At 44.3% G+C, this 20,894-nt stretch overlaps 1 protein-coding gene across 2 annotated transcripts in view; it reads left to right on the forward strand.

The window, feature by feature from the left end:
* Positions 1 to 2,215: 2,215 nt before the first annotated feature.
* The window catches only part of SEC24D (SEC24 homolog D, COPII coat complex component), a 144,354-nt gene continuing 125,675 nt past the window's right edge, over positions 2,216 to 20,894 (forward strand). Inside the window, exons 1-3 of one of the 2 annotated variants that reach the window (XM_051819806.2) lie at positions 2,216 to 2,332; positions 6,586 to 6,744; positions 17,716 to 17,845. In XM_051819806.2, coding sequence (XP_051675766.1) covers positions 6,624 to 6,744; positions 17,716 to 17,845 — 251 coding nt within the window. In that variant the 5' untranslated portion in view covers positions 2,216 to 2,332; positions 6,586 to 6,623. Of the gene's footprint in view, positions 2,333 to 4,205; positions 4,443 to 6,585; positions 6,745 to 17,715; positions 17,846 to 20,894 lie in introns of those variants that run through there. The other variant, XM_051819805.2, reaches the window with a different exon arrangement.

Below are 20,894 nucleotides of genomic sequence, written 5' to 3' on the forward strand. Positions count from 1 at the left end.
ATTGATTGAATGATACCCACACACATTGGGGAGGGCCACCTGCTTTACTGGGTTCATTAATTCAAATACCAACCACTTACAGAAACACCCACATAGAAACACCAGAAAGAATATTTAGCCAGATATCACTGCCCAGTCAAGGCTGACACATAAAACTAACCATCATAGTACCTTTACCTAAAATATCATTCAAAATAAACATGCCAAAGTCATTTCCTTTAGGAGCACAACCCAACAGAAATGTTAATCATCAAATCTATCAATTAACATTATTTTGAGGGTTATGGTGGGTACAAAGAGAAAGTTTAGGAGCCAGTGGGCTTAGTCTAGTGGTTAAGAGGCTCATATCCCACATTAGAAGAGCCAGGGTTGAATTCCCAGCTCTAGCTCTTGACTGAAGTTTCCTGTTATTGTAGAATTTAGGAGAAAGTGGTAATGGTGTAAGTAAATGTATTCCTGCCACCCACATGGGAGACCTGGATTGAGTTCCTGGTTCACAGATTTGGCTTTCCTTAGACAAATGTTTCCTGCATTTGGAGAGTGAATCAGCAGATATCGTTCTCTGTTTGTCCCTGTCTTTATATCTCTGCCTTTCAAATTAAAAAGAAAAAAGGTTAAAAGAAATACTTCGTAAAAGCACAGGAATAGCAAAACTGCAGTGTTGATGATATGGCTTATGTCTACAAAAGTCCAAAATTGCAATTTTAAAATAATACAATAAAAAAGAGAATTTGATCAGTTACTGATATAAATACCTTTAAAAGTAACTTTTCCTTACTAATAATAAATAATAGAAATAGAAACAAAAAAGCCAGCTCATATAAAACAAATAATGGTAAATTTCTGTTACAAAGAAAAATATGGTATTTACATGCTAAAAATAACAACAGGTAACTGAAAAACTCCATTCTGATATCCTGGTTTCCTGAACTCAACCAAAACCAGACCCATCTCTCCCACAATGTGCTATTGCTCCTGGTTTCCCTACCCTGTAAATGGCATTCCTCCACCAATCTGACAAACCAAAATTTTGAGAGTGGTTGCCCTTATTCTGCCTCTCTTCCCCTGCTTTCCACACCCAATCCCATTGATCCATCTTATCAACTGCTTTCCAACCTGTGTGCCTTCTCCATTCACACCTCCACTGCCCCTGCCTATGTTATCACGTTTTCTTACCTGGATTGGTAGTAATAGCATCGTAACACAGTCACTCCACCACTCTTACCTCTTCCTCCATCCTTTCATTAACTCTAGACTGATCTTTATGTGGAAAAGACACCTGTTTTTGTCATTCCCTTGCTTAAACTCTTTTATTGTCTCTCCTTGAGGAACCTCATGAACTATTATACCTCACCTTCCTGATATCATTCCTCTAGAAACCTGGGAATGGAATCCCAGCACCTCTAAATGCCCATGCTCATGGCTCATTCATGCTATTCCTGCTCTTTACTCCCTTTTCAGCCTAATTCACTTCAGGCCTCAGAGCCTCAGGTCAGGTGCCACCCCAACTAGGGAGACAGCTTTCACTTTCCAAGTCCCTTACATATTTCCATGGCTACGTGTCTCCTAAAATGATAATCAACAGCATTATAACTGTAGGTCTTATGAGATCAGGGGTTGGTAAACTCTTGTGGAAAGCCAGGCAGTTTATATATTAGGTTTTGCAGGCTTTGGGCCTCTATCTCAACTACTCTACTTTCCATTATGGGGCAAAAGCTACCATTGAGAATACAACAATGGAAAAGAATGGCCATCCTGCAACTGCTGGGGCTGGGCCAGGCTGAAGCCAGGAGTCTAGAGCTTCCTCCTGACCTCCCACAAGGGTGCAGGGGCCCAAGCACTTGGCCCATCATCTGCTGCTTTCCCAGTGCCATTAGCAAGGAGCTGGATTGGAAATGGAGCAGCCAGGTGCCCATATGAGATGCGAACATCGCAGGCGGCAGCTTTACCTACTACACCACAATGCCGGCCCCTGTAGCTCTGATCTTAAAGGCTTTCAATTAGAAGGAGCCAAGAGCTCTGTCAGGACATCTCTTCCATAGAATTCTATATAGTCATTTGCATGGTTAACTGTTTTCCTTTCCTATGCTGGAACAGAAAGGATCTCAGGAACAGAAAGAACCCTAAAGAACACAGAACCTTAGCACATGGACATTCCTTGTGATGTCAGTTTTCCATTAGGGTATGGTTTCCCGGGAGATCAAATTAATTACATGTGGAACTTCAGAAGCTCAGCTCAGGTGGCAACAACACGGATCAGGCCAAGGAAGGCTGGGATTCCAGGCTGCTGCTTGAGATTGGTGAAGGCCAGAGACGGAACCACGGGAACCAGGTTAGGAGTTACTGAAGGGGTGGGCTCCTGGGTCAGAAGACGGGAAGCTAGACTGAAGCTAGAAGGCCACATCCTAAGGAAAAGACATTTCTGATTCACTAGCCAATCACCAGTGGAATTGCGAGGACAGTTAATTTTTAGTTATTTGAGAACTTGTCTATGTCACTCTCAGGAGAAAAAGGGCAGAAATGGTGAATAAAGATAGCAAATCATAATAATATAAAAGAAAAAAATAGAAGTGAGGAGCTTTGGAATTAGAATCAGAAGGCATGGCTTCCAGCTAGGTTTAAGACTACTAAGCCATTTTCTGAATTACCCTGTTTCTTAACCTATTAAATAGACTGCATTCAGTCCTCACTGAATATCGAGTTGAACACTTAACACCTGAAAAGTCCCTTCCAGCTTTGCAGAGACGAATTCAAAACTGTCTCAAAACTGAAGCCACATCCTTTTTCCAGACAAGTTTGGTCCCTGAGCAACTCAAATTTAACAGTGTTAGAGAGGCACAAGCCAACCACTTCATCATACACTGTGACTGTTTCTGACTATCATGTCCTGTGCTTGTCATTACTGTCACGCTTCTCTTGGGATACAGCTGTGATAGAAAAACTCCTTCAGCACAGGCCAAAACTTTCTAAACCTCTAGCAAACATTTTTACCATGTTGAGAATATAAGAATGACTTAAAACAACATTTTCAAACCTGACCAGAGCCGAAATTTATGAGTGGGGAAAGGGACCAAAACTCTGCAGTGCTGAAATGCCTGAAAATTCACACACAATTCATGTAGCATTCCTAGCAGTGGCAAGATCTCTGGATAAGTTTTTTACCTGGCAGTTCAATGGTAAGTAGCTTTTATTTATGTAGTTTTGGTAGCCAAGAAGAAAGTACATTTTGAAAAAAAAAATAAACATTGGGCTGGTTTTATTTCAAAAGTTTGGGGGCTGGCGCTGTGGCACAGCAGGTTAAAGCCCTGGCCTAAAGCGCAAACCTCTCATATGGACACCGGTTCTAGTCCCAGCTGCTCCTCTTCAGATCCAGCTCTCTGCTATGGCCTGGGAAAGCAGTAGAAGATGGCCCCCCAAGTCCTTGGGCCCCTGTACCCATGTGGGAAACTGGAAGAAGCTCCTTGCTTCTGGCTTCAGATGGTCTCTGCTCCTGCCTTTGTGGCCTTGGGGAGTGAACCAGAGGATGGAAGACCTCTCTACCTCTCTATTTAAAATTAATAAAATAAATCTTTAAAAAAATGTTTGAGCCAAGTGGGTGGGAAACCAGCCAGATGGTCCTGATTGAGATGCAGAGGCCAAGTCCCAGGTTTCACAGGGATTGCCTTTATTTCTCAAGGGTTTCTCACAGGGCAGTGAGCTACAGGGTGTTTGGGTTTGTGATCAGCCACCCTGGGCTATGCACCGGAGGATACAGCACGTTAGCATCCCAGCTTCCCTGGAGACGCTGCTACCTCGGCCCCCACTTCTCGGCAGGGGTATCCGTTCTCCCTCCTACCTCACATGTCGCCAGGCTGCCTGGTGCTGCACGAATACGTCATGGATCTGTGTGTATCGGCAGTTATTCAAGTAATAACGTAATGAATGAACAGCGGCAACCTGTTGAACAGTAAAATGAATGAACCCGAGGCACGCGCTCCTCTCCCTCCCACGAGGCTCCACCGCGAAACCATTGCTCTGATTTAGCAAGGGCGTCAAAGCCCTTGGCTTGAGAGGGGAAGGGACGGGGGAAGAAACAAAAACACAGGGAAAAAAAAACAACCGGAAAAAGGCGAAAAAAGAGGGAGGTCACTCAGCCCCAGCTCGGCCCCGGCAGCTAGGCTCCGCCCCGACCCCGCCCCGGCCCGCCGCGCGGGAGCCAGTGCGCGTGCGCAGGCGGGCGCGCGGCGGCCGGTCGGAACCTCGGCCCGGGCGCGCGCAGCCGGGGAGTGTTTGACGTGGCACTTCCCAGCCCAGCTGCAACTCCGTGCGTCCGAAGAGCCCGTGCCGACACCGCGCAAGGGAAGAGGCGCAGCGGAGGGCAGCGGCAGCACCGAGGGCTGAGGGCGCGAGGCAGACTCTCGGATGCCCAGCAGTGTACGGGAGAGGCGCGGGACTAGGACCAGGTAATGCCTCGCCCTGCGCGGACGTGCTGAGGAGGGACAGCCCCCTCTCCCAGGCACCGCCGGACCCGGGAGCGGTACCCGGCCCGAGAGGTTGGATGCCCACCTGCAGCAGGGCCAGCGAGGGGAGACTGCACACTTGCTTCTTTAGCCTTTTCTGTGCAGTTTAATAATGGGCCGGGGGATGGGGGAGGTGGGCGTGGGAGTTTTTTACCCGCCTCCACTTAACGCCGGGGGATGCCGGAACCGCCAGGTCGCCACGGGTGCCGGTGTCACTGTCTCCGCAATCCACTTAAATTTTCATTTTCTTGGAGGAAGGGGATATTCCAAATATTCACAGTAAAAACGGCAACTGTGTCTTTAAGCGTCGGGACATCCTGGGAGTGAGAGTGACTGGGCCAAATCCAAACTTGCACCAAGGGGAGAAGCGCACCATGGCTACAGTTGCCGGGAGACCGTGGCCTGGGGTGAGGGGTCGTTCTGGGAGCCGCGCGCCCCGGCTTTGGGTCCCGGCCTGCCGGGGTCAAGTGGCTTTCTGCCATGTCGCCGCCTGCAGCTGAGTCAGGTTTCTCTAACTTGGTGCCGTCAGTGAGGAAGTTTGACGTGGCAGACTGGGTTGCGTGGGGAAGCACAGCCCTCCCGGGACCGGTTCCGAGGGGCCGGGCTGCTTCCTGTTCTGCGCCGCGAACATCCCCGCCTGCCTTTTCTTTTCGCTCAGCAACAGGCTGCCGCGTAGGTGGGCTGGTGCCCGCTTGCGAGATGTGCTTGGTTGGATGAGCTCGACCAAAGCTCAGGCTGCCACGTCTCCCTCCGCTGAGTGGGAGGAGGGAAAAGTGTTGTCTGGAGCCAGGAGGACCACAAGGCCTTTGCCGGCCGCGCTGCTCCTTAGTTGTGTGCGAAAAGAAAGTGATTTCATAACGGTTTTACTTGGTTGATTTGATTTTTGGAAATTCACAATTTGAGATGACTTGAAAGCAAATTATGAATTTTAGACTTGACATTTTGAAAGTTGAAATGCCACTTCTTGAATATAGGCAGACTCCAAATCTTAGCAGATATCATGCAATCTTATCTTACAAGGCAGTAAATAAAAGAATAAAGAATATGTCTGTGCTGGGTGGAGAAATTGGCAAGAAACTGTAGACTCAGTGTCTTCTATCTGGAGAGGCTGTTGGAGGCTTCATTTTGTAGAAGAGGGAATGGAGGCCCAAAGAGATTCTTCCACTGATTCTGTGTCTCACCGCTGAGTACTGACAGGTGTAGAATCAAAACCCAGTACTCTTGCCAGCATTCAGGGCAGTTCCTGGCTTGTTATAAAATGTTTTTAATTTTTTTTTAATAATGAAAATTTTCTTATTTGGTGAAAACCTGGGAAAATGGGAAGCTTACAGTAAATTGATGTTTGGGTTTTGAGTAGAATCAAGGTGGGCTTATTATAGTTATTTGTGAATGTATGTGCTACACATGAAATTACGCTTTTTTTTCTTAGCTCCTTAAATATAGGAGCATGTTTTCTTAGAGGTGTGATATCATTTAAGTCAGGAAGAAATTCTGTTCTCTTGAGAAACTGCTGACAACTTGGAAATGGTTTCAGCTGCCACCTGGCTTGATCAAATTATGACTCATAAAATAAGTCCTTTATCAACTTTATATTCTGCTGTATTTGTTGGCTCATGTTTCTGTTTCAAAGTTACTAATTGGAATTGTGCTAAAAAGACATGTCAAGAATCTGATAGCAGACTGCTGTAGTTACAGTAGTAAGCACGATGTGCTCTGTGGCAAAAAGTGGCCCTAGGAACCCAAAGAATAAAACAGTAGGAACCCATATGGGAGACTGTCTGTGAAATACTTCAAGTGTCCAGTGAACAAGTGGCTGGCAATTGTTAGTCAGGTTTCATGCCTGAGAATTTGCCCAGGACTGATTTACCAAGTTCTAGAGAGCTACGGTTACACCTTGTATGGTGTAATAATATATATTATGTTGTATGATATGAGAGTATCTCATGTACCTGATAATTGTATTTTTCCTCAAATTATGGTAAGCATTTATTCACAGTTTTTTTTGTTTGTTTGTTTTAGTAGTACCCAGTGACTAAAACTCTTGTTGATTTTTTTTTTTTTTTTTTTTTTTTTGTTTCTGTTGCAGGGGATTTTTGTAGAACTGTTCTTTGGAATGATAGTTTCATGATGAGTCAACAAGGATATGTGGCCACACCCCCCTACTCCCAGTCCCAGCCTGGAATAGGCCTTTCTCCACCTCATTATGGGCACTATGGTGATCCCTCGCATGCAGCTTCTCCACCAGGTAAAGTGTGTGACTTTGACTTGTACATGACTGTTTACTGACCAGGCTCAGAGACTAAGACATTTTGAAAGATGGTCTATGAAAGTGTTGAATGATTCTAGTATGGTGCAATGGTTTGAGATTTTAGGATCGTTTGGAAAAGATTCTCATTACAGAACCCTACATCATCAGTTTGGTTACTGCATGGAATACAGCTTTGGTTTTGAAGCATAGGCAAAAAATAAAGAAGCTTTCTTGAATACTTTATTATTTTTTACTGTTAGATTTGTTCCAGCTGTTAATTAGTGGTTATTGTAAACACTATATATGTGTATATGTATGTATGTATTGTCTATACACACAGACATGCTAAGGTGGATTGGGCAGTAGTTATACAAAGTCACTTTTGTTTAAAAAGATTTATTTATTTATTTGAAAAGCAGCATTATAGAGAGGCAGAGTCTAGAGAGAGAAGTCTTCCATCCACTGGCTCACTCCCTAAATGGCAACAGAGCTGAGCCAATCCGAAGGCAGGATCCAGGAGCTTTTTCTGGGTCTCCCACATGGGTTCAAGGGCCCAAGGACTTGGGCCATCTTCTGCTTTCAGAGAGTTGGATTGGAAGTGGAGCAGCTGGGACTCGAACTGGTGCCCATATGGGATGCTGGCACTGCGTACATGGCTTTACCTGCTATGCCACAGTGCTGGCCCCACAAAACCACTTTTTTTTTTTTTTTTTTTTTTTTTTATTTTAACAGGCAGAGTTAGAGAGAGACAGAGAGGAAGGTCTTTATTCCGTTGGTTCATCCCCAAAATGGCCGCCATGGCCGGCACTGCGCAGATCCGAAGCCAGGAGCCAGGTGCTTCCTCCTGGTCTCCCATGTGGGTGCAGGGCCCAAACACTTGAGCCATCCTCCACTGCCTTCCCAGGCCACAGCAGAGAGCTGGACTGGAAGAGGAGCAACTGGGACAGACCTGGCACCCCAACCGGGACTAGAACCGGGGGTGCTGGTGCCGCAGGCAGAGTATTAGCCAAGTGAGCCGCGGCGCCGGCCCAAAACCACTTTTGATATTGGAAAAGTACTATTAGATTTGCACACTAATTACTCACTGATAATAATAAGAAAAATGCAGCCTGTCCTTGAAATTGTTATTGAACAGTATTGGTTGCTTTAACATATGGTATCCAGCAGAGGTACAGAGAATCTTAGCTTTAGGGACAGAATTGCACAAAGAAGGAATAATGGACAGTACTGAAAATTATTGTTCTTATACAGTTGACTCCGTGAGGCCACCTCATTTTATCAAAGGGCTGCTCTAAGAAACCAAGCTTCTGGAGATAGAGCTGAGGCTAATAATAGCTTTTTTCAGATCTAACAGCCCCAAATACCCTAAGAATATTTGGGTAAGGCAGTTGCTGGGATTCTGAATGCTAGGGAATTCAACCCCAATCCACACAATGGAAATGTCATTGTATATAAATGCTGAAGAAGAATGAACCATCAGATAGGAACTGGAGAAAGCTAGATTAATGATTTCTACAGAATCCAGATGGCCATTTTTGTAAGTGCTAGGGAGAAGACTGAAACTGGATGCACTATATATCTTTATATATAATGATAATCCATGGTGGAAGTATGTTCTCTGTAAACCACAAGTAACTCTTAGAGCAACACTGGGCTGCACTTGTAGCACGTATCAGTGCAGAGTCAGTGAGAGCTCCAGAAAGCCCTGCAGGGACAGTGGATGTTAGCAGCCACATAGAGTTCACCGTAGCAAATGCCCTGAGATTGGAAATCTCTTGTGTAATGTCACCCTGATGATTTCATCTTCCCACCAGTTTTGAAGACCTCCCAATGAGGCATCATTCTCTTCTGGACTGGTCCTCCTTGTATCATTTCTAATCTTGCCTTTCTGGACCTGTGGGAACCATTAACTTGACTCTAGTTTCTACTTGGTGGTGGTTTAAATACAATGATAATTATAAATTTCTATTTTTTGGTGTGTGTCATGTTTCAAAAACTAGAAAAGTTTCAAAAAACTTTGAAGTTTTCCATGTATTATCTTATTCAATCCTTATACAGTGTTATGCTGTAGATGAATAGCCCTCTTTTGTAACCAAGAAAACTGAATGGTATAATATGATATGTCCAAGGTTACATAGCATGTTGTGGAGCCAGAACTCATATCTAGGTCCCCAAGAAAGGGAACAAACTCTCATACACACCTAAGAACAGCACTCAGTGTTATTCACTCCTCTTTGCTGCCTTCACAGCCCTCTTCTTGTTAAGGTACTCACTGCACTTCCAGTCCTCCACCCTTGCCTCTGCTTCTTAATATGGCTCAGTGTGGTTTGTACTTCATTGCTTGACCCATCCACCCTTCCACTTCTCTGTCTGGGATCATCAGTGGCCTCTTGTTACTAAATGTGACAGACAATGTGCCAGTATTCGCTCTTTTGTATGTGACAATGTCTCCCACTCTTGTTTTACACATTCTCTTCTTTGGTTTCAGGGTCACTATCCTTACGTTGTTTTTTCCTGGTTGCTTTGGATATTTCTTTTGAAGGAGCCCTCCTTTCTGCTGCATGACCCTTAAGAGTTGCTGTTTCTCCTTGTCCCATTTTCACCCCTTTTTTCTCTTGATAGATTTTCCCCTAAGTTGTGTTTTCCTGTATGAAGTGCCTGTCTCTCGGGTCTATTTCTCCAGCCCACGTTGTCTCTCCTAAGCCTTAGATCCATACTTCCAATGCCACTGCCCCACCTCCCCATTGACTTAGACACATCAAACTTATCATGAGCAAAATAAATTCAGTATTTCATAAAAACCTGTTTTCTTTGCATTCCATATCTCACTCATTAGCATCATTTATTTAGTGTTCCACATCAGAGACTTTCAGTATTTAAAAAAAACCAAAAAACAAAAAACCTCTTATCTCCTTCAATCTAATTGGTCTCTTGAATCTTTTGGAAGGGGTAAACATCTTTCCTACTGGCATCCTCTTGTCACTCTTCTTGTTCAACCCATCCATCTCTTCCCCTGGATTACTTTAAGCCTTTATATTTCTCTACAATACTGGCTTTTTCCAAACCATCAACTTTTGAGCCAGAGGAATATTTTTTCTAAAGGCATGCAAACTTATGTGGACTTAACTTAAAATCTTTTATGGATGCCTTTTATCCCTATTTATATTGCATTCATAAGGACTTCATTATTTTATCCATTTTTCTGTTTTGTTGGCTCAGCTGCCCCCTTCCCATTGTTATTCCTCCAACGATACTAAGTTTTTGTTATTTGGTGGCTGGTTTGTGCTTACTCCCTGGTTGGTGTTCCTCAATGCCAGTGTGATGCCATGCTGTCATCGTAACACCCTCTTCCTCAGACTCCATTCAGGTGTCCTCTTGTAGACATTTCACCATACTCATCCTCACGCATATTTAGAAATCCTTCTCTCCTTGTGTGTTCTAACACCTGGAAAGGCCTCTACCCATTTAGCACACAGATACGATAAGGTGTGCTTGGAGCAGAGAAGGCACTCTTTAATCTGAAAAAAAAAAAAAAGGTAAATTGACAAAAATGTATATTTATGACATACAAAATGTTGTGTTGAAGTACACATATACATAGTGGTTAGCTTGAGCTAATTGTAAATGCTTATTCAATGAGTGGAGTGAGTGACAAGCTGCAGTATTCATCAGCATAACACTCTGGTACAATATTTCAAAAAGGTGTTTTTGTTGGATTAAATTCTTCATACTTTAATTTAAACTTCTTTCTCCTTACCCAGTTCTCAGATAGACAGCCAGGCTATCATATTTTATTCAGTGTAGTGTACTTCTATGCAGTTTACCTTTGTGTAAATTATGATGTTTCCTTTAATTATTTAAGACTTTCAGTAAATTACCTCAACCTTTATTTCTCTGTGCTGAAGAGCCTTAACCTTCATCATTGTTTGTATTCTCATGTGGTCTTCTCTTGATCCCTTTTTTGGTTTCCTGGTTGACACATGCAACCTAGTTGTGGCCTTGAAGTATCTTGAAGTATGAACCATAGATGTGGCCAGCGCTAACTCCTGTTTTCTGTTTGTCATGTAACACTTGTGCCTATTAATTGTGTCTAATGCTATACAGTAACAGATTTAACAGATTTATTGAGTTAGCAAAATATGTGTGGTGATACAACACTAAATCTAAAAACCTAAACCCAGTCATTATGGTACTTACTTGTCTAGAGAGAAATATTTAAGTGTATTGATAATTATAGTTCATGGGACAGCACTGGCAAAAATGAAATGGAGGGTGATGTGGGTGCATGCAGCAGGAGTCCCTAACTAAGATTCAGCAGGAGAAGGAATCTTCCCAGAGGGAACAGACTAAAACATGAAGGAAGGTTGATCAGGTAGGGAGGCAACCTGCTGAGGATGAGGAGGTGACACATTGGAAGCTTGCAAGAAATTCAGCTATAGCGTGTAGGCAATGAGAGCTGCCCCTAGAGTGGAAAGCTGGACCCTGTCAAGGAGTTTAGATTCTGTTTTATGAGCAATAGGGTCCTCTGGAAGTGATTTCAGCTGGGAAGGATCATGATCCTGCCTGTGTTTTAGAAAGAGCTATACTGCGTAATAGAAAGTGTGGTAAAGGCGTTAGGGCAGGCCTACTCTTCTCTCAAAGTGGGGCTTCTCAACCTTAGCACCACTGATAGTCGGAGCCAACTAATATTTTTCTGTGTGTGTGGTGGTGGTGTGCATTGTAGGACTTGACAGCATTCTTGGCTCCTATAGTCACTCAATACCACTAGTAGCTCCTCACACCTTCTTCTGGGAGTTGTGGCAAGCAAAAATGTCCCAGACATGGCCAAATGCCCCCTCAGAGACAAAATCATTCCTGATTGAGGACCCTTGGTCCGGAAACTGAGAGTCAAGATGTGTTAGTGTCCTAACACAGCAGCCATGGCTGTGCTAAGGCCCCTACTAAACAGTGACTTCACATAGATATGGTGTCAGCACTGTGCTTCAGGAATTAGGACTCTGACCACATAACAGGGAGCTGGTCTTTGTTTTTGAGAAACTTTTTCCCTAAAGATTTATTTATTTATTGGAAAGGCAGAGTTACAGAAGGAGCGAGAGAAATCGATCTTCTATCACTGGTTCACTCCCCAAATGGCTGCAATGCCAGGGCTGGGCCAGGATGAAGCCAGGAGCCAGAAGTTTCTTCTGGGTTTCCTACGTGAGTGGCAGGGGCCCGAGCACCTGGGACATCTTCTGCTTTCCCAGGCACATTAGGAGGGAGCTAGATTGGAAGTGGAGCAGCTGAGACTCTGAACCAGGGGCCATATGGGATGCCGGTGCTGGGGGTGGCAGCTTTTCCCACTGTGCCAGATAAACTCTTTTATTTCCTCAGTTTTTCTTTTTAATTTGATTTTAGTTTGTCAGATCCAGGGTCATATTTGAGGTTTGTTTTTCTGTGATGATGTTTTGGTCAGAGTTCCTCTGCTTTAGTGGGAAAGGAGTTCTTAAAGGGTATCAGGAGGTGAACAGAATATTAGAGAAAGGCAGAGAACCATACCCAGGACTACATGGTCATAGACTTGTACAGTCCCACACAGGACCATTCTACCAGAATCACCACCTTTCCACCCAGCAGAACCGTCTCTGCTGCCAGGATTGCGAGAGTCTTCCAGGAGTGTTGCCTTGCTGAACTCAGAGCACGTGGCAGCCCAAATAATAAGGGAGCCTAGGACATGGTTGGTACCTTTCCAACTCAGTATTATAAAGAGAAGGAAGCCAGAAAGCATTGGGGTTGCTATTGAGTACACAAGCCTGTAGTAACTGCTTTGTGATTTTAGATTATTTTTCCTTTAAGCATAAGCATTGTGTTAGTTTGTTTTCATGGTATGGTGTTCCTTTCCTCTTGAAAATCTCATATGCTCTATATATAAAGACCCTGATTCACTCAGTGTCTGATCACTTTTGAAAATGCCAGTAATGTGGCTGGGGAATACTATGACTTTTTTTTTTTTTTTTTGGACAGGCAGAGTTAGACAGAGAGAGAGAGAGACGAGAGAAAGGTCTTCCTTTTCCGTTGGTTCACTCCCCAAATGGCCACTACGGCCAGCACGCTGTGCCGATCCAAAGCCAGGAGCCAAGTGCTTCCTCCTGGTCTCCCATGCAGGTGCAGGGCCCAAGCACTTGGGCCATCCTCCACTGCCTTCCCGGGCCACAGCAGAGAGCTGGACTGGAAGAGGAGCAACTGGGACAGAATCTGGCGCCCCAACCGGGACTAGAACCCGGGATGCCGGTGCCGCAGGTGGAGGATTAGCCAACTGAGCCGCGGCGCCGGCCAGGAATACTATGACTCTGCAGGTGATGATGATACTGATTTCTGTTTGCTCTGGGGATAGAGTCCACATGGCATAGGACTTTGCAGTCTGACCCCAACCAAGCTGAGCACTCTGGCCACTTAGTCCCACAGTCCCTCCACATTGAACCTTTTGCCAGCCCTAACCAGGCGGTACCCTCTGCTGTCCTGCCTGGAACTTTGCCTTCTGGCTGAAACTGTCTTCCTGTTATCTTTCCTAAGACAACTTCTGCTCTACTTTAAGATTCAGCTCCAGCAGTTCCTCACCTTCACACTCTTCCTGATTCCTCCAAGAATGGTTAGGTAGTGCCTCTGCTTATCCTAACTGCACATGGCCTTGTGGTTGTTTCATGGTTGTCTCTTCCTTGACAGCCTCAAATGCCTCAAAGTCATATTCCAGGGATGTTGAATGAGTTTTAATCATTGCTGTAGAGTTGACTTTCAAAAATAAAAGCATTTTTTAGGAAGATTGATGTTTACCTGCTTGTGTATATCAGGACGGTTTTCCATTCTGTAGACATATCTATGGAGGTTGTTGATGAAAATTGCTACTAGCCTGTTTATTTAAAAAATAAGAATATTATTTCTGCAGTGTTTTAATTATTTAAGTTGAAAATATTTTAGTGCTACTGTTGTAGATTGTTCAAAATAGTGTTTTATTTAAAGATTTATTTATTTATTTGAAAGTCAGAGTTACACAGAGAGAGAGAGAGGCAGAGAGAGAGAGAGAGAGAGAGAGGTCTTCCATCTGATGGTTCACTCCCCAGTTGACCGTACTCCCCACAATGGCTGGAGCTGCGCTGATCCGAAGCCAGGAGTCAGGAGCTTCTTCCAGGTCTCCCACGTGGGTCCAGGGGCCCAGGGGCCCAGGGACTTGGGCCATCTTTTTCTGCTTTCCCAGGCATAGCAGAGAGCTGGATCGGAAGTGGAGCAGCCAGGTCTTGAACCAGTGTCATATGGGATGCCAGCACTTCAGGCCAGGGCATTAACCCACTGTGCCACAGCGCCGGCCCCCAAAATAATGTTTTAAAGAAGTGAAAATTCAAGAATATGTAATTATGGTTATATATTTTGTTAGAATATAAATCTTTGAATAAAGGAGAGGGGCTATGGCCAGGGAGAGGAAATGACTGTGCTAGATGCTCTCATTCTTAGAACAGTCCTTGGAAGTAGGAAACATTATTGTCATGACACAGTATTAAAAATTGAGACTCTGAAAAATTAAGTTTCTTATCAGAGTCACAGCTATTACAAGGTTGAGAAGGAATTCAAATCCAAATTGGTGAGACTGCAAGTCTCTATTTTTCTAACTTTGTTAGGTTTGAGGTTTAGAACTTCATTAGAAATAATATAACTTAAGACTTTTTATTTATTTAAAAAAATTTTTTTTGACAGGCAGAGTGGACAGTGAGAGAGACAGGGAGAAAGGTCTTCCTTTTTTCTGTTGGTTCACCCCACAATGGCGGGCTGCGGCCGGCACACTGCGCTGATGCGATGGCAGGAGCCAGGTGCTTCTCCTGGTCTCCCATGGGGTGCAGGGCCCAAGTACTTGGGCCATCCTCCACTGCACTCCCGGGCCATAGCACAGAGCTGGCCTGGAAGAGGGGCAACCAGAATAGAACCCGGCGCCCCGTCTGGGACTAGCACCCGGTATGCTGGTGCTGCAAGCAGAGGATTAGCCTATTGAGCTGTGGCGCCTGCCACTTTTTATTTATTTTCATTTTACTTAAAAGGCAGAGTGAGAGACGGAGGAAGGGAAAAAGAGAAAGTCCATCTCCTGGCTCAGTCCACAATGCCTACAACAGTCATTGCTGGGCCAGACTAAAGCCAGAAGCCTGGAACTTAATCCAGTCTCCTAGGTGGATGGCAGAGACCGAATTATTTGAGCCATCACCTGCTACCTCCTTGGGTATATGGGAGCAGGAAGCTGAATCTGAAGTGGAAGATCTAAGATTCTTACTGGACACTCCAGCATGGGATGTGGGAGTCACAAGTGGCATCCTAACTGTTGGGCCAACACCTATGATGGAATAATATTTATTGAAAATAGTGGTATATAAAAATTTGCTTAATAAAAATATGACTGTAGAGTTAATATAAAAATTTTATTTAGTTTAAGGAATCATGTTTTAAGAGAAGAAGCCTTTGTAAACATTTCAATTCATGAAAACTGGCACTTCACTGATTACATATCACTCTGGGTTACCCACACCTCTCAAAGCTGTCTCTTGAACCTGTCCTGATGACAGTAAGGGAACTCTGCCTGGGTGACTGCAGGTCATCCAGCGAGTCCCTTCTGTTTGAAGGAATGTGCTTTCTGTAGGAAGGTAACAGAAGAAAGCAGATGTTGGTATGATACCCTCAGGAGGTCAAGTGGAAGAACACACAGCAGGCACGGTGGAAGGTCGCTGGTGGCCGTGTGAGAGAGGAGGATGAGCTTGAGAGTAAATTGAATAGCTTCATCAGAACAAGCAGAATGGAAGCAGAAGTAGAAAGAGCAAACAGAGTTGTACTTTCTCTGTGTTTTCTTTTTAAGAAGGTAACAGAGGTCTCCTAGGTAATAAAACAGAGAAGAGTTGGAAGTCCTCAAAAACGAACTTCTTGCTCAACAGCCATATAGTTTCCTACAAGTGACAAGTGAGGCTTTGAACAGCTCTCATCCAATCCTAGTTACTTTTGTCCCGTCCCACAGCTTCTCTAGAAGAAAATAGAAAAATGCCTGCCAACAGCTCCTGAGAGAAACCTTTAGATCTCTATTTGAGAAGAGCTGCTTAAAAACAGTTAGTGCCAAGAGCATTGGTAAATTGCAAGTGATCCCATATTTTGTATTATCAATGACTTGAGGAGTCCCCCAACTGTTTGTCAATCATTTGAATCCTAGATAAATTATTAAACTTTGAAAAATGTGCTTTAGGTTTTTTTGAAAGTCACATTGCAGAGAGAGGGACAGACAGATTGCTGGTTCACTCCACAGATGGCTGCAATGGCCAGCGCTGGGCCAGGCAGAAGCCAGGAGCCAGGAGCTCTATGCAGATTTCCTATGTGAGTGGCAGGGACCCAAACACTTGGGCCATTTTCCATTGCTTTTCCCAAGCCATTAGCAGGAAGCTAGATGGGAAGTGGAGCAGCTGGGACACGAACAGGCACCGATATGGGATGCAGATGTTGCAGGCAGTGGCTTTACTATCTACACCATAGTGCTGGCCCTGTGCCTTAGAATCAGTGGAGAAATCACCCTATTCTTTTTTTTTTTTTTTGACAGGCAGAGTGGACAGTGAGAGAGAGAGACAGGGAGAAAGGTCTTCCTTTTCCGTTGGTTCACCCTCCAATGGTCGCTGTGGCTGGCACACTGCACTGATCCCTGGGCCACAGCGTAGAGCTGGACAGGAAGAGGAGTGACCGGGACAGAATCTGGCGCCCCAACTGGGACTAGAACCCCGTGTGCCGGCGCCACAGGCAGAGGATTAGCCCGTTGAGCTGCTACGCCAGCCCACCCTATTCTTGACTGGCTTTCCTCATGCTATAATTGAAAGACGTTTTCAATTTAAAAATAATTTTTAAAATTTTATTTAAATGGGCTGGCGCCGCGGCTCACTAGGCTAATCGTCCACCTTGTGGCGCTGGCACACCGGGTTCTAGTCCCGGCCGGGGCACCGGATTCTGTCCCGGTTGCCCCTCTTCCAGGCCAGCTCTCTGCTGTGGCCAGGGAGTGCAGTGGAGGATGGCCCAAGTGCTTGGGCCCTACACCCCATGGGAGACCAGGATAAGTACCTGGCTCCTGCCATCGGATCAGCGTGGTGCGCTGGCCGCAGCGCGCCGGCCTCAGTGGCCATTGGAGGGTGAACCAACGGCAAAGGAAGACCTTTCTCTCTGTCTGTCTCTCTCTGTCTTCTCTAACTCTGCCTGTCTAAAAAAAAATTTTTTTTTATTTAAATGGCAGAGATACAATGACAAAGATCATCCATCTGCATCTTCCCCAATGCCCATAACAGCCAGGATTGGACTGGGCAAAAGCTGAGAGCCAAGAAGTCAATCCAGGTCTCCCATGTGGGTGGCAGGGACCCGGATACTTAAACCATTACCTGCTGTCTCCCAGGGTGCACATTAGTATGAGTCTGTCATCAGGAGCAGACATAGGCCTCAAACCCAGGTATACGTATATGTGATGCAGGTATTGCAACCAGCGTGCCAAATGCCTGCCCTTTCAGTGGTATTCCCCCACCCCCACCCCCATAGTTAATAGGTAGGATATCTATCATACCTCTTACTGTTTTTTCCAGATTTATTTTCTGATGTCCACCTGGAATTTTTCATTGTGTGTTTTAGTATTCTTTGTGTAATAGTGAATTCTGTAAAGATACCTGTACATATGCCATGGTTATTTATTCTGTTTTAGTTTCTGTCTAGTGTTTAAATTATTCCTTTCTTTTCTTCTCTTTTATCATTGCGATGGTAATATAACCATACTAAGCTTGGCATTGACAGATGTACATATAATGCTTGAAGCAAGTTAGGAGGGGATCTTTTCCTAATCCTTTTGTTTCTATCCTCCTCTATCTTGTTTTATTTTTAACCTGTTATCTTTGCTTTCCCTCTCTTTGCACTTAAATACACATCTAAGTCTGTGCCTTTTTCTTGCAGGTATGATGAAGCCAGCAGGACCTCTAGGGGCTGCCACTCCTGGGATGATGTTGCCTCCTGGCCCTGCACCTCCTGGATCCCATCAGTTTGGCCAGAATGGAGCTCAGGCCTCCAGTCATCCTTCCCAAAGGTGAGCTCAGTGGATTCTAGTCCTCATATATAGATACTATTCAGACTGCTTCAGAAATGCCTTCAAACATGCATGTTTGTTGGTTGAAAACTTGATCCCTTGATAATATCCACATCTTTGAAATGATCTCCTGGAAAACTTCCCCAGGAAGCAAAGCACCTAGAAATGTTAGCAGGGAAAAAACTCTAAACACATATTTAAAAATATATTTAAAGTGGCGGGCGCCGCGGCTCACTAGGCTCACTAGGCTAATCTTCCGTCTTGCGGCGCCGGTTGCCCCTCTTCCAGGCCAGCTCTCTGCTGTGGCCAGGGAGTGCAGTGGAGGATGGCCCAAGTGCTTGGGCCCTGCACCTGCATGGGAGACCAGGAGAAGCACCTGGCTCCTGCCATCGCATCAGTGCGGTCCGCCGGCCGCAGTGCGCCAGCCACGGCGGCCATTGGAGGGTGAACCAACGGCAAAGGAAGACCTTTCTCTCTGTCTCTCTCTCTCACTGTCCACTCTGCCTGTCTATATATATATATATATATATATATATATATATATATTTAAAGTTACTTGAATCATCACTTCATGTTTTCATTTTGAGTGATGTTCAGTTTATTTTAGAATTTTGTGTTAATCTAATTCCTCTAAATACTGATGACTTACCTGTATTCCTTAACAAAATTTTAAATTGCCATGTTTTCTTGGATCCTTTGCAGAACTGATCTGATACCAATAACAACTTAATAAATACTTCTAAATTAAGTCAGATTGTGACCTCATGGTACAGTTTGTGAGTTTGATGTGGAAGGCAGCATACCAAGTGATGGACTCTCAAAAACGCAAGGGTATGGGAAAACATCCCAAGAAATAAATCTGGTGTTTACGTTTCTAATAAATTGAGGAAGGAGGAAGTCGAAAGTAGGCTTGGAGATGCCAAAGTATGAGATGTTTGAAATATTTAGAGCCCGCAGCCCACTAGGGACTATTCCTGGGAAGGGAGCCAGCATCACACCTTCCCTATTGGAAGTCCCGTTGCTGTTGGCCCTGTGAGGTGTTGCTGCTGAGAACCACAGTGCCAAGCCTTCAGCAGTGTTTCCTTTGGCCTTTCTCCAAGGATTGCCTAGAGGTTTCCTTTCCAAGGGCTGTTAGGCTGGACAGTGAGTTGAGGGGGAGCGGTAACCCTAATGTGTGAGTCTGGACTGGCTAAGGATGAAGCCATTTAAGTTTTATTCATTTGTTTTTATTTATTTGAAGAGCAGAGATACAGACAGAGGTCTTCCATTTAACAGTTCACTCCCTAAATGCCCACAACAGTCAGGGCTAGGCCGATAAAGCAAGGAGCCCAGATCTCAATCTAGTTCTCTCACATCAGTGGCAGTGAGTGACCTAAGTAGTTGAATTGTCATTTGCTGCCTCCCAGGGTACACATTACCAGGAAGCTATATTGAGGAGCGGAGCTGGGATTTGAACCTAGCCACTCTGATATGGGATGTGGCATCCCAATTGGCATCCTAACCACTGTGCCAAATGCTCATCTTATGTGAACCCATTTAGTTACCCTTCCAGGGATCCTGTAGTTCTCACCTCCTGAGATTTTAAAAATCATCAAGTTTATTCTCCCATAGGGTTTTTGTGGGTTGGGCACTTCCTGGCTCTTGTTTGTTGTGGTAATCTTTACCTCTGAGATGTGGTTGTGGGATACAGAGGGAAGATTAATTCAGGACACAGAGGGTGAGTCTAGTTTAAGTATAACTATGGTTGGAGCCTGGAGCAAGAAGTCAAATTGCCTTAGTGGGAATCTGAACCTGTTGCTCCTTCTTTCAAAAGAGTGACGGAAGGGAGAGGGGGAGAGCAGAATGAGTGAGGACCAACAAGCCCCTGCTGGGTCAAGAGTGGACTAACCACACGCTTGGCCTCATTTTCCTCACTAATAAAATGAGGAAATAGAGCTCACCGTGCAGATATAAAGGGGACAGTTTGGAAAAATCCATCCTTGTGAACTTCCAGACATCTCCATTGATTTTAAAAAGAAATGCAGATTAAACAGCTAGTCCCTTGGCCTCTATGTGCCTGTGTTTACTCCTGAAAGCTGTGACAATAAGTGGTTGTGAGGAATTTGATGCTTCGTGCATTCATGCTAAGTGATCTGCACAGTGCACAGTGCCCATGACGGACTCCTGTTAGCAGTTTCCAATACCATTTCCATTAGATGTGGAAAGGCCGCCATAGCTTGTCCTTCCATAGAGCTCAGTCTCTTTTCAGGACAGCCCCATGTAAGAATCTGCTTTTGTTATCACTCCCAGGGAAGCACTGACAGATTTTGCTCCTTCTCCTCTGTACTCACTTACACAATTTGAATACTGAGTTGAAGGTTGGGAATGCGTAAGAAAAATGAAAGCAAAAATATTAGGGAAGTCTAGTATTTCAGGCTAAGCCCCAACAGTTCATGCTACCTTGCCCTGTGGAACACATTTCTGTGTCTGTAGAGCAGTGTGAGGGCAAAGGGCACAGTGATTGTGCAGGTGAATTATACCAGTTTTGTCAAAGAACATAGATGGGATGCAGCCTTTATGGATTAAGCATTCCATCTCTGTCATTTGTATTGAGAGGAGTGACCAAATAAAGCCCCTAAATTTGATCATATCTAAACCATCAGATAATAAGATACATTCCAATCACTGTTGATTTGAATTTAAAATGTATAATTTTTTACTTTTAAAATATTGCTATTTTAAGGGTAATGTTTCATAAAATTGATAAATCATACCTAGTCATTTACTGTTTTAATCATGGCTGAAGCAGAATGAATTTCTGACACTTATAAGTAGTGCTGAAGTTATTTAAGTAGAGTTACTATTGGGTAGAATGATTCCAATAAATAAAATCTTTCTAAAAATCATTTTTTTACTGTAATGGGGAAAAATCAGTTGTCAATTCTAAATGCCCTATTTTGTGTAAGAGACAGTGAATTGGCAGGAAGAAGGGACTCAGCTTCCCAAATTGAAGCTGATGTGTGAATCACTGACTAAGAAATTGATTGTAATGGAAAAAGAGGCAAAAATG

Source organism: Oryctolagus cuniculus, chromosome 8 (genome assembly GCF_964237555.1).
Source record: "Oryctolagus cuniculus chromosome 8, mOryCun1.1, whole genome shotgun sequence".
Lineage (NCBI taxonomy): Eukaryota > Metazoa > Chordata > Mammalia > Lagomorpha > Leporidae > Oryctolagus > Oryctolagus cuniculus.